Source organism: Trachemys scripta, chromosome 5 (genome assembly GCF_013100865.1).
Source record: "Trachemys scripta elegans isolate TJP31775 chromosome 5, CAS_Tse_1.0, whole genome shotgun sequence".
NCBI classification, from domain to species: Eukaryota; Metazoa; Chordata; order Testudines; family Emydidae; genus Trachemys; species Trachemys scripta.
Genome location: NC_048302.1, coordinates 134,645,411 through 134,661,181, shown reverse-complemented (window position 1 = coordinate 134,661,181; position 15,771 = coordinate 134,645,411). Strand labels below are relative to the sequence as shown.

The following is a 15,771-nucleotide window of genomic DNA, read 5'->3' as shown; positions in this document are numbered from 1 at the left end:
CGGGGGGGGCTTTCTGGGGGGTGTGTGGAGAAGGTTTTGGGCAGTCAGGGTACAGGTAGGGGGTAGGGTTCTGGGGGGCAGTTTGGGGGGGGGTCTTAGGAAGGGGCAGTTAGGGGATAAGGACCAGGGAGGCTTAGGTAGGGGGTGGGGTTCTGGAGGGCAGTTAGGAGCAGGGGTCCCAGGAGGGGGCAGTTAGGGGACAAGGAGCGGGAGGGGGGTTGGGAGTTCTGGGGGGGGCTGTCAGGGGGCAGGAGTGGGGAGAGGGATCGGAGCAGTCAGGGGACAGGGAGCAGAGGGGTTTAGATGGGTCGGGAGTTCTGGGGGGGACTGTCAGGGGGAGGGGAGGGGTTGGATGGGGCATGGGAGTCCCAGGGGTCTGTCTGGGGGTGGGGGTGTGGATAAGGGTTGGGGCAGTCAGGGCACAGGTAGGGGGTAGGGTCCTAGGTGGCCAGTTAGGATGGGGGGGGGAGGGTCTCAGGAGGGGGCAGTCAGGGGACAAGAGGCAGGGAGGTTTAGGTAGGGGGTGAAGTCTTGGGGGGGCAGTTAGGGGCAGGGGTCCCAGGAGGGGGCAGTCAGGGGACAAGGAGCGGGGGGGGGGGTTTGGGGGTTATGAGGGGGGCTGGAAGTGGGTGGAGCAGGGGCGGGGCTAGGGCAGGACAGGGGCGGGGCTCCTCCCATCCTCTTTTTTGCTTGCTGAAATATGGTAACCCTATGCAAGTGTAGCCAAGGCCTAAGTTCAGTTCTACTGCCCTTTACTCATACAATAACAACATTTCACCCCCCCCTTCAAGTGATTTGTAACCCAACCCCAGCCAAAATCTATCACTTGGGGGCAACACAGCTCTGTTTGCTGGATACCTGGGTAGATTAGGTGTGAATGTAAATACAATCTGGTATTGAAGCCTTTCCCCCCAGCCCTAGCTAATCACTAGCTGTCAGGGAGCGCTCATTTAGATTTTGCTTACAAATCATCATTTGAAATTATTAGGTTGGCCAACATCACCGAAATGAACGCCTGACATTGTCATAAAAAACAACAGCCGTATAAGGAAGCTAGTCTATGTTCATACTTTTCAACTCTATTATACTTTTTCAGGTACACATATTTTATCATACACTTTATATGCTTTTCCAGTGTGTACTAATGTTTCAGTTTCAATTCAAATGTCCAAACAATCACGAAACTGGCAACACTGCATGTAACTAGTTCACAAAACTGGGGAGGGGGGTGTTGGGGAAATGTGTGTGTGTGTGTGTGTAGGGATATCCCTGACCGTGACGTTCCTCTGTGATATTTTAAAAAATTTTCTGTGGAGAAAAAAATAGTTGACATTTCAAATTTTGTTGCCCCCCCTTGGATTCATCCTGTTAAGAAGTGCTGCCACGTGGCACCATCATAACACAGGGCGAAGGCAGGCACAGTGTCACGGCCAGGGTGGCACTGGGCATGACACACAGCCCCCAGGCCGGGTGCACCAAGGTTTTGCAAAGGGGACAGATGCTCATTGGCAAGCAGCTGGAGAGGCCGACGGGGCTAGCGCCCTGCGTGGGCAGGGCCATCAGCAGGCAGGTAACACATGGGCACTGCTACTGGGTGCTGTTTTCATTGACATCCGGGCATTTCAACAGCAGCAACAGGCACCGCCGCCTGGGCACCTCGCTCATCTCAGCGGCGCGCGCACGCTCAGTCCTTCCTCAGGGAAGGAACCTTCGCGCGCTCTCCCTCGCGCGCGCCCAACGGTTCTTCCTCGCGCTGCTGACAGACTCGCGCGCTCTGCTCGCTCTCTTTCTTCAACGGCTCCCGCGCTGCCGCCGGCGCTCGCGCCGCTCGTCCCCGCCCTCCCCTTGCCCCGAGCGAGTCCCTAACAACGGGCTGGGGAGGTGGCCGCGCATGCGCAGCCGGTTGCCGCCTCCTTGCCTGTGTGTGGCCCTCGTAGCGGGCCGCTGCGTGAGGGGAGACGGAGCAGCATGGAGCTGGACGAGGAGGAGGCGGGGACGGAGCGGGCGGGCCAGGCCCCTGTGAGTACTTGGGGAGCCGGGCTCGGCCATGCGGAGGGAGGGGGGCTGGGTCACCTCAGGGCCCTGCTGGCCTGGGGCAGGGCAGTGGTCTCTGGGCTGGGGGCCGTGGCTTGGGAGGGGGAGGGGCTACACACAACACACAACACACAACACAACACCACACCCACCAGCGTCGCTGCCATCCATCCCCTGGAAGCGCTTGGGGCCCCCTCTGTTCCTATGTAACAGGGCATCCTATAGCGCCACTGACCCCTGACCTGACCCCTGACCTCATGCTGCCCCTGCTAGGTGCCCCCCCGCTCAGCGAGGCTGCTGGGAGCTGGGCGCGATGGAGCTGGGCTGCGGTGGTGGCGTGGAGCCTCCCGGCCCAACACGCGGTGGCGGGCTCCCAGGTGGCGCCCAGACGCCGTGCTGATGGGCCTGTGGGAAGCGTGGCACCCGCAGCCTTCAGGCGGGTGGATCAGGGAGGCCGTCCTTGCAACAGCATTATAACCAGTGGCCGCAGCGTGGCCAAAATGCGGCTGCTGGTTTGGGGCGCCTCCATCTTTGGGCGCCCAACTTGCGACGTCGGAGGCCTGGTTTCCAGAGGTGCAGAGCACCCACGACTCAAGCTGAAGTCAGTGGGGTTCAGAACCACGGGAAATCGGGCCTGAGGTGTCTCAAATTGGGCACCCATAATCAAAAGGTGCTGTTGGAAACTTCAGCATGTATGTATGTGGATGGGTACATCCACATTTATTACTGTATGGGATTGTTAGTGCATAGAAACTTACACTGCAAAGAAGAGATTTAAATGACACCTTAGGTTGCTACAATCCATGGAACTTTTAAAAATCTAATTTACTTTTCACTGTCATGGTGTTTTACTTTTGATGTTCCTTTCAGCTTGGCCAATGAAAATAGATATGTGAATTTCACTTTCTCTCTCTCCTGCGCTTAAAAGGATCACATAGGGCCCTGTTATGCAAAGACTTCAAACATTTATGCACCTGAGTAGTTGCATGCCTGCAGATTCTGCAGGGTGATGTTTAAAAGTCCTGAAGAAAACATTTTCTCTTAATGTTTGGTTTTGTAACTTTTTAAAAACCAAATCTAAATTTGGATCCTAAGGTATCTGACCAATGTTCCTTTAATTTTAATCCCAGTGTAAACTTTGGGTCTGGGGAGAGAGGAATGAGCATTTGCCCAAAGGAAGAGGACAACTAGGGTAGGATGACAAGCATTATTTTTTAGTTTAAGTGTGAGTGATATCAATAAACTAAACAAGTTATAGGCTTGTTTGATTGTGTAAAAAGGACAATGAACTCCAAGCATGTCAGTATTTGTTGTTGGAGTTATGATTTGAAAGACAAGCAATTAGAGGCTCTTTGAATGAGAGTAAAAATAACCTGCTATATCTGTCTGTCCGAAACAGGTAGTTTAAAGTTCTAGGCAGTTTCTTTTATTAAGTTTGCTTGTATCTGGAACAAGCAGAGATAAAAATAGGTAAATGATTGGTTCTGGTTACCCACTGTTAACTGCCACAATCCTACAGTATATGCCAGTGATGAGCAGTAGGGTTTCTAGAAAATTGTAGTAAATCTTCTAAAAGTGGAGATCAGAATGCATTAGCTTGGATTAATACAGCAGCAATCCATTCTCTAGAGTGAGAGGTCAGTGCTAAACACTTAAGGTGAAATGAGGAGTCCATTTTTTCAGAACTTCTTATTCAGTCAACGTTTTTTTTTTTTTTTTTTTTTTTTTTTTTTAAGTTAGTATGTTTTGAAATCAGTGAGTATGGAGCACTGAATAAACCTTCTGGTCATACTTTGAGCATCAGGGTATTAAACAGTCAGCCATAGATGACCACAGAGTGAAGTAGATCGGGGTTTGCCAAAGAACACAGGCGAGTAAAGATAGGCAAAATTGTTGTGGGGCAGAAATATGTAGCTTTTCACCTGTTACTTTGGGAGGCTTCCCTAAACTATTCCTCCTCGAATGGACAGTGGGTTGTAATCTTAACTGTAGAACCTACTGCTGCAGCATATTTTTCTTTTAAGAGGTGAAATGATGCTCTTACAGCGGTTAGAATGTCAGTGTATATTGAATAACTATGGATCTCTTTTCTGGCACTGAATAAATATTCGGTATATGTGTTAAGGTGTCGGGGGCATGCTGACTGTGGCTTAATACATTATGCATTATCGGTTTCACTTGAGACATGATACAGGGACCTTGAGTTAATTGATTAATTGACAGCTCTAATAATAATATTTCACAATTTATGTAATGCTTAATCCACTTGTTGGCCATAGTCTTCATGCCATAAGCAAAGGTGAAGGGGAACTAACTCATATACATAAATACTTACTGCTTAAACAAGATTTTTTTTTTATTGTCTCCTAATATCTCTGAGTAGTAAAGAACAGAGTTCACTATGATTCTTTTTGCTGCTTTATGAAGTTACTGTATCAAGAGGTTAGAGGCTGTGCTGATGGGTTATTATTTATTATGGGGTGGGCCACCCAAGGAAGGTGCAGGAATGTGTCAAGGGAGGCAGCAGCGTGCACCGGGCGGCCAGAGCAGGCTCCCTGCACGCCTGCCGTGCCCCTATGCTGTGCCGCTCCAGGAAGCACTGTGGCCCCTGGGGGAGGGGGAGGTAGAGGGCTCCGTGTATGCTGCCCTTGCCGCGCCTCCAGGTACCTCCCATGAAGCTCCCATTGGCTGCGGTTCCCCGTTCCTGGCCAATGGGAGCTGTGGGGGGCAGTGCCTGAAGGCAAGGGCAACGCAAGGATGTGGTGCTGGCCACTTCTGAGAGCGGCGTGGTGCCTACGGCGCCACGGGGGACAGTCCCTCGGGCTGGATCCAAAACCCTGGGGGCTGGATCAGGGGTGGGCAAACTACTGCCCGCGGGCCAGATCTAAGAGACTTCCAAACAAGGTCTTTTTTCCTCCCGCTAAATATTCTCTCTAGCTAAAGGGAAACACTACCTTTGTAGTCTTCTGGAAGAGGAGGGATGACTCCTGAGGGATTGCCTGCAACCTGATGAGGGCCCTCATCCTTCCTCAATCTTCCGAGGCCTGTTTACCACTGTTTATATTTTCTTGAGAGTTAACAGCTGCCTGCTCCTTCATGTTCATTCTTCAGAAAGGGGCTGTTCTCCCCTATCCACAAAGATCTTTTTCCTGTAGCAGTGGGATTTTGACCTAGTCTACTACTTAAATTAGATCCATGCTCAGAGTTATGAAAACTTTCGCACCCTGAGTGCTGTGGTTAGGTCGACCTAACCCCTGATGTAGGTGCAGCTTCTGTTGATTTAGCTACTGCCTCTTGGAGAAGTGAGTTTACTAAAGTGACAGAAAAATCCCTTTCGTTGATGTAGGATGTGTCTACAGTATGGCCCTGTGGCAGCACAGATGCACCGCTGTGCTGTAGTGTAGACGTACTGTCTGACTCCAAGTGGTGTGAGTTCTGTACTGTACTACTATATATATATATATATATATATATATATATATGCAGGTTTTCCCAGAACACTGCCCATCAGCTCTTCCCTATTCAGCAGGATTTTCCACAGCCTAGCTGAAGCACTGTCATATTTAGAAAGTTTACTCAAATTCTTGATTATGGCAACTTTTGATTTTTTTTTTAAAGCATTAAATAGAGTTAGCAGTTAAGAAAAGTTCTGTTTTATGCACAGATCTAAATGGGCTTCTTTTTAAACTGCAGACTTCTGATAGGTTTAGTCCTCATTGAGGACAAGTGTCTGATGTGTACTACAAATTGAAATCATATAAATGGAAATGAATCACATTAATTCAATGATTACACATTCAAAAACATACATGCTGGGTGTCTATTTGAATTGAATTAAACGTGAAAAGATATGGGCATGTGTAGAGCTTGCAGGATTGGTCCCTCCCTGTATCTGTGTTCAAATCTGACACTGTACATACATATATTTGCAGTAAATGCTCAAAACTTGCATTTATCTGAATGTGATTGTTTGTGATTTCACAATTAATGTCCTTGCATAGTACATGAATTCATTCTCTTCTCCCTCCCCCAAGCCTAAGGAAATAAAACATTACATGAATGCAATATTTCATTATAATACACCTCTACCTCGATATAACGCTGTCCTCGGGAGCCAAAAAATCTTACTGTGCTATAGGTGAAACCACATTATATTGAACTTGCTTTGATCCTCTGGAGTGCGCAGCCCCACCCCCCTGGAGCGCTGCTTTACCGTGTTATATCTGAATTCATGTTATATTGGGCCACGTTATATCAGTGTAGAGGTGTAAAGCATAAAATTAACCCCCATCTGCAGTAATGCAGATTTTACCTAAATCAAGGGACATACTTCCATATTTTATAGGAATGATAACTTTGGATTTCTAGATGTATGTGATTTTAAAATCCAACCATAGCACTATGCATTTAATAAAGACAAACTAAATTGAGTTCTTTTAGAGTTTTTCCTGATTTTTTGATGTTCTGGGTGATGCACTTGTTTACTGTTTGAAATTTGAACACTTCACCTAGGGACTGCATTCTGGCTAGGTCCCTATAGCTTTCTCTCTTTGTTGTGCTCATTTCTGTTTGTGATTCATTCAGTAGACTCTGGTTCAGAACAAGGATACATACAATTTGTTTTATTACCTAACCAAAGTGAAATTGTTTCCCTGGTGCCATTTTTCCTTTTACAAAATCTAGCGGACACTAAAGATTTCCAACAGAAGTTACTCTCCCTAGCAGACAAATCATCACAGATGTGATGAGGTAGTTCAGTTACTCAGCCCTTTGTTTTTTCCTCAATGTATATTTAGTGGAGAGAACTAGAAATCATGAAAACTTGACAGTTTTTCTACTCCACACTTGATCTGAACAAACCCTCAGATGGTTATTCTAGTCTAAATTTATTTTCTGCTTGTAATTGTTTTGTGCATCACAGCTAAGATGACATTAGCTTTATACATTACTGGTATCAAATGGTAGAGCTTCTTGATCACTTATATTCCTTTAGTGTTGCTGTCTGGTATCTAGTATTTTTTGAAACAACCAGAATGTTATCTTGCCTGTTTCTTTTGATTTCTCCAGCTGCTACCCTATGAGATTCTAGTTAATTAGCCTACTGGGGTAGTGATCGATCTATCGGGGATCGGTTTATCGCATCTATTGTAGACGCGATAAATCAATCGCTCTGCCATCGATCGACTCCTATACTCCACCGCGGCGAGAGGCGGAAGCGGGGTTGATGGGGGAGCAGCGGCAGTCGACCCTGTGCCGTGAGGATGCAAGGTAAGTCGACCTCAGATACATCGACTTCAGCTACGCTATTCTCGTAGGTGAAGTTGCATATCTTAGGTCGATTTCTCCCCCACCCTCCCCAGTGTAGACCAGGCCTCAGGAAAAGCCTAATGCTGCAGGAAGAAGTAGTGATTCAGTAGGTGGCGCTCTTCTCTCTGAGTCAGTATTAATTCAATTCCCCAAACTTGATGGCTCTCTCTTTTTTTTAAAGTGTTCCTGTCTCAGTGTGATGTGGCTTTATTCAAGTCCTTCCTTAAAGCACGTTTTTCAAAAAGGGCTGTGGTTTATGAGCCTTCTACCGAAAAGTGTTACCAAACAGATAACTGGAAATCATAAACATTGAAGTTAAAGTGGAATGGGATGGGAGCAGGAAATCCAAACAGAAACTGTGGAATTAGCAAGATGGGTGGAGGATGGCATTGTTCTGTCAAATTACTTTTTGCTCCTCCCTCCCCTCCCTGCTTCCCTTCCCTTCCCTACTTTGTTTGTATGTTTTGTATTTAAATTGGGGATTTTCAAATTGTTTCACAGTGTGGATCATATCTTAATAGAGAATCACAGAGTCACAGAATCGTAGAACTGGAAGGGACCTCTAGAGGTCATCTAGACTAGTCCCCTGCACTGATGGCAGGACTAAGTGTTATCTAGACCATCCCTGACAGGTGTTTGTCTAACCTGCTCTTAAAAATCTCCAAAGAGGGAGATTCCACAACCGCCCTAGGCAATTTATTCCAGTGCTTAACCACCCTGACAGTTAGGAAATTTTTCCTAATATCCAACCTCAACCACCCTTGTTGCAATTTAAGTCTATTACTACTTGTCCTAGCCTCAGAGGTTAAGGAGAACAATTGTTCTCCCTCCTCGTAACAACCTTTTCTGTACATGAAAACTGTTAGCATGTCCCCTCTCAGTCTTCTTTTTTCCAGACTAAACAAACCCAATTTTTTCAGTCTTCCCTCATAGGTCATGTTTTCAAGACCTTTAATCATTTTTGATGCTCTTCTCTGGACTTTCTCCAGTTTGTCCACATATTTCCTGAAATGTGATGCCAAGAACTGGACACAGTACTCCAGTTGAGGCCTAATCAGCTCGTAGTAGAGTGGAAGAATTACTTCTTGTGTCTTGCTTACAACTCTCCTGCTAATATATCCCAGAAGGATGTTTGCTTTTTTTTTTTTTTTTGCAACAGCCTTACACTGTTCACTCATGTTTAGCTTGTGATCCACTTTGACCCCTAGATCCCTTTCTGCAGCACTCCTTCCTAGACAGTCATTTCCCATTTCAATAAATAGGATATCTCCATTGATTTATTTATCTCCTAGAACTGGAAGGGACCTTGAAAGGTCATCAAGTCCAGCCCCCTGCCTTCACTAGCAGGACCAAATACTGATTTTGCCCCAGATCCCTAAGTGGCGCCCTCAAGTATTAAACTCACAACCCTGGGTTTAGCAGGCCAATGCTCAAACCACTGAGCTATCCCTCCCCCCATAATTTTGTGTGTGTGTGTGTGTGTGTGTGCGTGCGCGCAATTGATTGTTCCTTCCTAAGTGGAAGACTTTGCATTTGTCTGTATTGAATTTCATCCTATTTACTTCAGACCATTTTCCAGTTTGTCCAGATCATTTTGAAGTTTAATCCTATCCTCCAAAGCACTTGCAGCCTCTCCCAGCTTGATATAATCTACAAGCTTTGTAAGTGTACTCTCTATGCCTTTATCTAAATCGTTGATGAAGACATTGAGCAGAACCAGAACTGATCCCTTTGTGACTCCATTCGATATGCCCTTCCAGCTTGACTGTGAACCACTGATTACTCTCTGGGAATCCTTTTCCAACCAGTTATGCACCCACCTTATAGTAGCTTCATTTAGGTTGTATTTCCCTAGTTTGTTTATGAGAAAGTCATGTGAGACAGTATCAAAAGCCTTACTGAAGTCAAGATATACCACATCTACTGCTTCCCCCTATCCACAAGGCTTGTTAACCTTTCAAAGAAAGGTATTAGGTTGATTTGACTTGATTTGTTCTTGAGAAATCCATACTTACTGTTACCTATCACCTTATTATCTTCTAGGTGTTTGCAAATTGATTGTGTAATTATTTGCTCCATTATCTTTCCGGGGACTGAAGTTAAGATGACTCGTATGTGATTCCCCGGGCTCTCCTTATTTCCCTCTTTATAGATTGACACTATATTTGCTATTTTCCAGTCCTATGGAATCTCTCCCATCGTCCATGAGTTAGCAATCTCCTCAGTCACCTCCTTGAGTATTCTAGGATATATTTCATCAGGCCCTGGTGACCTGAAGACATCTAACTTGTCTAAGTAATTTTTAACTTGTTCTTTCCCTATTTTACCCTCTAATCCTACCTCATTTTCACTGCCATTCACTATGTTTGATGTCCAATGAAAGACTGACTTGTGAACACCTTTTCTCTTATTCGTTATTGAGCAGACCACGTCTCCTCCCATTCATAATCACATAACATCACTTACATATACAGTTCTATATACAGCAATTGGTACATGGAATATTAAAGTTAAGGAACTGTTTTGTACACTTCAGCTATCTTTAATGCAATTTAAGTATTTTGTTCTTTTTGAAAAAAGTTAATCACATTATTGTCTTCTGCTCATTTGATCTCCCCTTCCCATCTTATCCTTTCATCTCTTTGCCTGCTCCCAGGCTTGTCCCCCTCTCCTGCACCCCTAAGGCAAAAGGACAGACCACTTTTTAGAAATGCAAATAAGGAATACAGTACTGTCTAGTAGTTAGACCTGGTACTGAAAGTCAAGAGTACTAGGTTCTAATGCTGGCATCCGAAGAAGTGGGCCGTAGTCCACGAAAGCTTATGCTCTAATAAATTTGTTAGTCTCTAAGGTGCCACAAGTACTCCTGTTCTTCTTTTTGCGGCTCTCACATAGTGTCACATTAGGCAAGTCATTTAACTTCTTTGTGCCTCAGTTTCCTGTTCTGTAAGATGAGGATAATACTCATTCATACCTCACAAAATGTATTGTGAAGCCTAATGTCTGTGAAACACTTTGAGATCCTTGGATGTAAGGCTCTGTGTAAGTATTCTTTATTATTAATGTCTTGTCGTAATGTATTATTAATCTCATTCCTCAAATTAAAGCAGGGGTCTCAAAGTCAATTTGCCTTAGGGCCAGTGCCAGTCCTCAAATCCTCCCAGTGGGCCAGTAATGTCACTGAAGATGGTGTTCAGAAAAGAAAACATTTATATGTTATTTTGAATTTCTTAGCAATAATAAAGCTGTCATACAACTTTATACAATTATTTGCCTACCAGAGAGTTTTTAGTGTTTGCCAGACACCTGGCAATGTTTCAGTTCTGTCAGTTTGTTGATATTTGGCCTCCGTGATTGAGCAGTTGAAACCTTCAGGATTGCAGCAAGTTTGCATCAGATAGTTGTGTTCAGTATTTTGACTTGTTTATAGTCATTGTGGAAAAAAGTGATGCTACCTCCATGGCTGACTCTTCCCGGCAACTAATGATGCTGCCTCCATGGCTGATTCTGCCCAGCAACTAATGATGATATCTCTGTCCCTCTCCCGCAGCCAATGGGAGCTACGGGGGGGCGGTGTCTACAGCAGACATGGTCTGCAGCATGTCTGCCTGCGTGTCTCCTCCCGTATCTCTATGGACTGCAGTGGGGAGGTTCTCGGGCCACAGGTGGCCCGCAGGCCAGGAGTTTGAGACCCCTGAGTTAAAGCTTGTAAAATTATTGCCTTCCTTAGTTTTGGGCCCAGTTATGACTCTTATAGACTACTATAGGTATTTGTAGTAAGCAAATAATAATTCACTGAGCTTTCTCCTCTGTTTCCACTTCCATGAGGAAGCAGCATGTATAAATTCTAAGCATCAAAGTAAACAATACAATATCTGATATTAGCTGACAAACATGTCACAGTTTTCCATGGTGCATCTATCCCTGATTCAGCTTCACTCTATTTTTTTCCCCATTGTACAGGATCAAACTACCCTATTCCAAGTTTCATACCATTTATTTGAGATTAGTGAGTCTCAAGGGAATAATGTACCTGGGGAATAAAAATTTCAGTTACTTCAGTTTTTGCCCCCAAGAGAGAACTCAGATATGCTTCATCTTTCTATATTCTCTTTGTTTTTTATGTTGTTGTTTTTGCCTTACTTTGGAGCTGTCAGAGTTTTGGGGTAATTCTACCTTTGACCCTCCTATTGTCCCCTGGTTTGGTCTGCGCAAAGAATGCCCTTTCAGTCCTCCTACCCACATCCCTCTCCCTCCTGACCACAAGTTTAGGCTTGAAGTCCCTTTGCATGTTGCTGTGATTCTCCCAGCAGGTCTGACTAAGGCCTGATCTACACTAACAAAGTAAGTTAACAGAATCATAGAATATCAGGGTTGGAAGGGACCTCAGGAGGTCATCTAGTCCAACCTGCTGCTCAAAGCAGGATCAATCCCCAGACAGATTTTTACCCCTGTTCCCTAAATGGCCCCCTCAAGGATTGAACTCACAATCTAAGTTACGCTAGTTAAGTTACATAAGATACATAACATAAGTCGACGTAGCTTAGATCGACTTACAGCGGTGTCTGCACTGTGCTATGTTGACAGGAGATGCTCTCCCATTGACTTACTGCATCTTCACAAGACCTGCTAAATTGATGCCTGCCGATTGCAGCAGTGCTGATTTAGCCCGTAGTGAAGACAAGCCCCAAAGTCCAGCACCTGTGCTTTGTTTTCTGTCCAAGGGCTATGAACAGTGTTGCAGCAGTTACAAATAACCAAACAGCTCTTTCAAAACAGAGTACATTTAGTTTAGGATAAAAGCCTTACAGAGAAAACATACAAAAATAAAAAGGTCTAATCGTGTATTTGAACTTACCTGTGGCATATGCTGCCAGTTTAATTGTTTTAAATCATGATTGAAATCACCAAGTGGAAAACCTCGATTTTTTTTTTTTTTTTTTAATCAACTTCTCCATTAGTACTTCAGTTATTTTCTCTGAAAGGTGCATTCTCATTGGTTGATCTAATCATTAAAACTTGTTGATTTACTAAATATAGCCTTTATACAAGATTTGGTAATCTTTTTGCTACGTCGATGGGCAAACTGTAACTATATATATTTATATAAGCAATTATATAGCTTAATATTTTCAGATTTTTATTGTACGTTTTTATTGGGTTAGAAAATGGTGAATGATACATTGCTTATTTATTAGATTTGTGTCAAGCTACATTAGGATAGTTACTGGTATTTAATTAAACACACAAAACAGCATATAACATTTAAGGTTTTGCTTTATATAAATGTTTTGAATACATAAACTTCTCTTATCAAAACATGTTTCATATTCGCAACTAAATAATTTATTAAAGGAACAGAGTAGTCAATTGTAGTCAGTGAATTAAACCTGATTATTTCAGGTCAGCGTGGAAAAATTTTCAAATATGCCTAAGTGAAAGTGACTGGAGCTTACTACGGTCCTACTCGCCTCAGTCTCTTGAAAATGAGACAGTATTCTAAGTTACTTAGGCTGTTCTTCAAATTTTTAAACCTAGTAGAACTCATCCTCTCCTTCCTCCTTTTTATTCATAGACTGGAAAAGAGAGACAAGTTCTTCTTTGAGTGCTGGTCCCTATGTGTATTACATTGTGGGTACACATGTTCTCCATGCACCTGGAGTGAAAGAATTCCTGAAAGCCATGTATGTTGGTTTGCACATGTGCCCCTACTCTCCTCATGCCTCCAATTGAGGAAATAAAGGGTGGAATGGACTGACCACCTGTCCAGTTCCTTCTTACCACTTCATGGCCTGTGTCAGAGCTTTGTCCTCATTTATTCTTCTGTCTGTAAATACATGTGTACCTATTTTGTAAATAGTTTTAGAATTTTATCTGGTAATTTTTAGCTAAGTTTTTATGGGTGGATGGATCAATAAATAGTTTCCCTATCCAGAGGAATCCCCATGTTCCTCCTCCTACTTCCCCTGGTACCCTGTTATGGGTACTGGAATATGCGCAGGAGTAGGCTTCAAAATCTGTGCTTTTTGTCCATGCTTCTTGATCAGCAACCATCAGCGCTGCCTGTACTGCCTCGGGGAAGCGCATGCCATGCCAAGGTGCATGTTCTTTCCCCAGCCATACCTGTGAAGGGTGGGAACTTTGCCTCAAGAAGCACTTGATAAGACTATGAGGCTGCATTTGGCTCCAGACCAGGGGACATCTCCTCCCCTCTCCTCCCATCCTCTATTCACCACCCCCAGTACGTCAGCCTGACTCAGTAAGGAATGCATCTCCTGCAGTGAGGTCCAACTTAGGAATGAGGGAACCTACACCCACAAATCCCCCTTTGGGATTTTGTTGGGAGGGTAGGGAGCATTTTCATAAACATGATAGCAAATCCTCCTCTAAATCCATTTCAAAAAAGTTGCATTTAGTCCTGCCTAAGTCAAGCAAGTCTTCCTGGTCAGCCCATGAGGATTTAGAATGTCCCAAGTCTCAGGGTCCCAACAAGAAAACCCACAAATCCAGGGCTCTGTCAGTACTATGCTGTGCTCTGGTGGCAGCACTACCGCTGGCACCCACTAAGCCTAAGCTCTGAGAACCAACAGCACTGACAAAAAGGCAACCATCGAGAGCCTCAGCCATCGACGGTACTGGCTCTGCCTTGCCCTAGTGTGGTACAAACAGTAACTGCTCCAGTCCCTTCGGTTCGGGCAGACAGGATCTCTTGCACTCCATGGAGAATAAAATGTGATGCTCCACCTGATGACATTTTTGCTCTCCTGGATCCCCAATCTCCACCTTCATCAGGTCCGTCCCTTACAAGACAGATCCTGACCACACCAGAAGATGCAACTTATGGAAGGAGTCTGGCTCCTAGTCCATTATCGAGCATTGGTTTCCCTCCAGCGTGACTATTGGTACGGTTGATGGGTACAGCATCAGGGACTATGGGAACCGCACCACCTTGCAGAGTTGGCATAATCTATTAGGGGGTCAGCCCACCTTTCCTCTCCAAGAGGTCAGCCAGAGCTTCCTCCTGACCCCATGGAAGATGAAGAGTATGAGTCAGATCCGGCAGTTCCGCTAGTACTGGTGAGATTGTCTTTGTCATTTCCTGATGAAGCAGTTGTCCCAGTGTCTCCATCTCCCCCTGATGACTCAAGGCAATTCCAGGAACTGTTACATGGGATTGCAGGGGAGCTACAGATCTCCCTTGAGGAAGTTCAGGATCCCAAACACAAACAGACAGGCGTCCTCTATTCCTGTGTTTCCAGCCAAGTAGCACTTCTTGTTAGTGATGCTATTTTGGAACCAGCTAGAACAGTCTGGTATACCTCTGCTACTTGTGCCACTACCCATAAGGGGGTGAAAAAATGATATTTTGTCTCAGCCAAAGGGGTGGAATTTCTTTTTTCTCATCTTGCTTCTAATTCTTTGGTCATCCAGGCTGTTTTTGAGAGATTTAGACAGCAGCACCCTAGTTCTACTCAGTCGATTAAAGAGGGTAAATGATTTGACTTATTGGGCAGGAAGATATTCACTTCTACTTGCCTTCATAGAATAGAATATCAGGGTTGGAAGGGACCTCAGGAGGTCATCTAGTCCAACCCCCTGCTCAAAGCAGGACCAATCCCCAACTAAATCATCCCAGCCAGGGCTTCGTCAAGCCTGACCTTAAAAACCTCTAAGGAAGGAGATTCCACCACCTCCTTAGGTAACCCATTCCAGTGCTTCACCACCCTCCTAGTGAAACAGTTTTTCCTAATATCCAACCTAAACATCCCCCACTTCAACTTGAAACAATTACTCCTTTTTCTGTCTTCTGGTACCACTGAGAACAGTCTAGATCCATCCTCTTTGGAACCCCCTTTCAGGTAGTTGAAAGCAGCTATCAAATCCCCCCTCATTCTTCTCTTCTGCAGACTAAACAATCCCAGTTCCCTAAGCCTCTTCTCATAAGTCATGTGCTCCAGCCCCCTAATCATTTTTGTTGCCCTCTGCTGGACTCTTTTTCCAATTTTTCCACATCCTTCTTGTAGTGTGGGGCCCAAAACTGGACACAGTACTCCAGATGAGGCCTCACCAATGCCGAATAGAAGGGAACGATCACATCCCTCGATCTGCTGGCAATGCCCCTACTTATACAGCCCAAAATGCCGTTAGCCTTCTTGGCAACAAGGGCACACTGTCGACTCATATCCAGCTTCTCGTCCACTGTAACGCCTAGGTCCTTTTCTGCAGAACTGCTGCCTAGCCACGCGATCCCTAGTCTGTAGCAGTGCATGGGATTCTTCTTTCCTAAGTGTAGGAATCTACACTTGTCCTTGTTGAACCTCATCAGATTTCTTTTGGCCCAATCCTCTAATTTGTCTAGGTCCCTCTGTATCCTATCCCTACCCTCCAGCGTATCTACTACTCCTCCCAGTTTAGTGTCATCTGCAAACT

At 44.9% G+C, this 15,771-nt stretch overlaps 1 protein-coding gene across 4 annotated transcripts in view; it reads left to right on the top strand.

Moving 5' to 3' along the window:
• Positions 1-1,796: 1,796 nt before the first annotated feature.
• ALMS1 (ALMS1 centrosome and basal body associated protein) overlaps positions 1,797-15,771 on the top strand; it is a 128,204-nt gene continuing 114,229 nt past the window's right edge. For 2 of the 4 annotated variants that reach the window (XM_034771021.1, XM_034771019.1), the window contains exon 1: positions 1,797-2,019. In XM_034771021.1, coding sequence (XP_034626912.1) covers positions 1,969-2,019 — 51 coding nt within the window. In that variant the 5' untranslated portion in view covers positions 1,797-1,968. The remainder of the gene's footprint in view (positions 2,020-15,771) is intronic. The other 2 variants (XM_034771018.1, XM_034771020.1) reach the window with 2 other exon arrangements.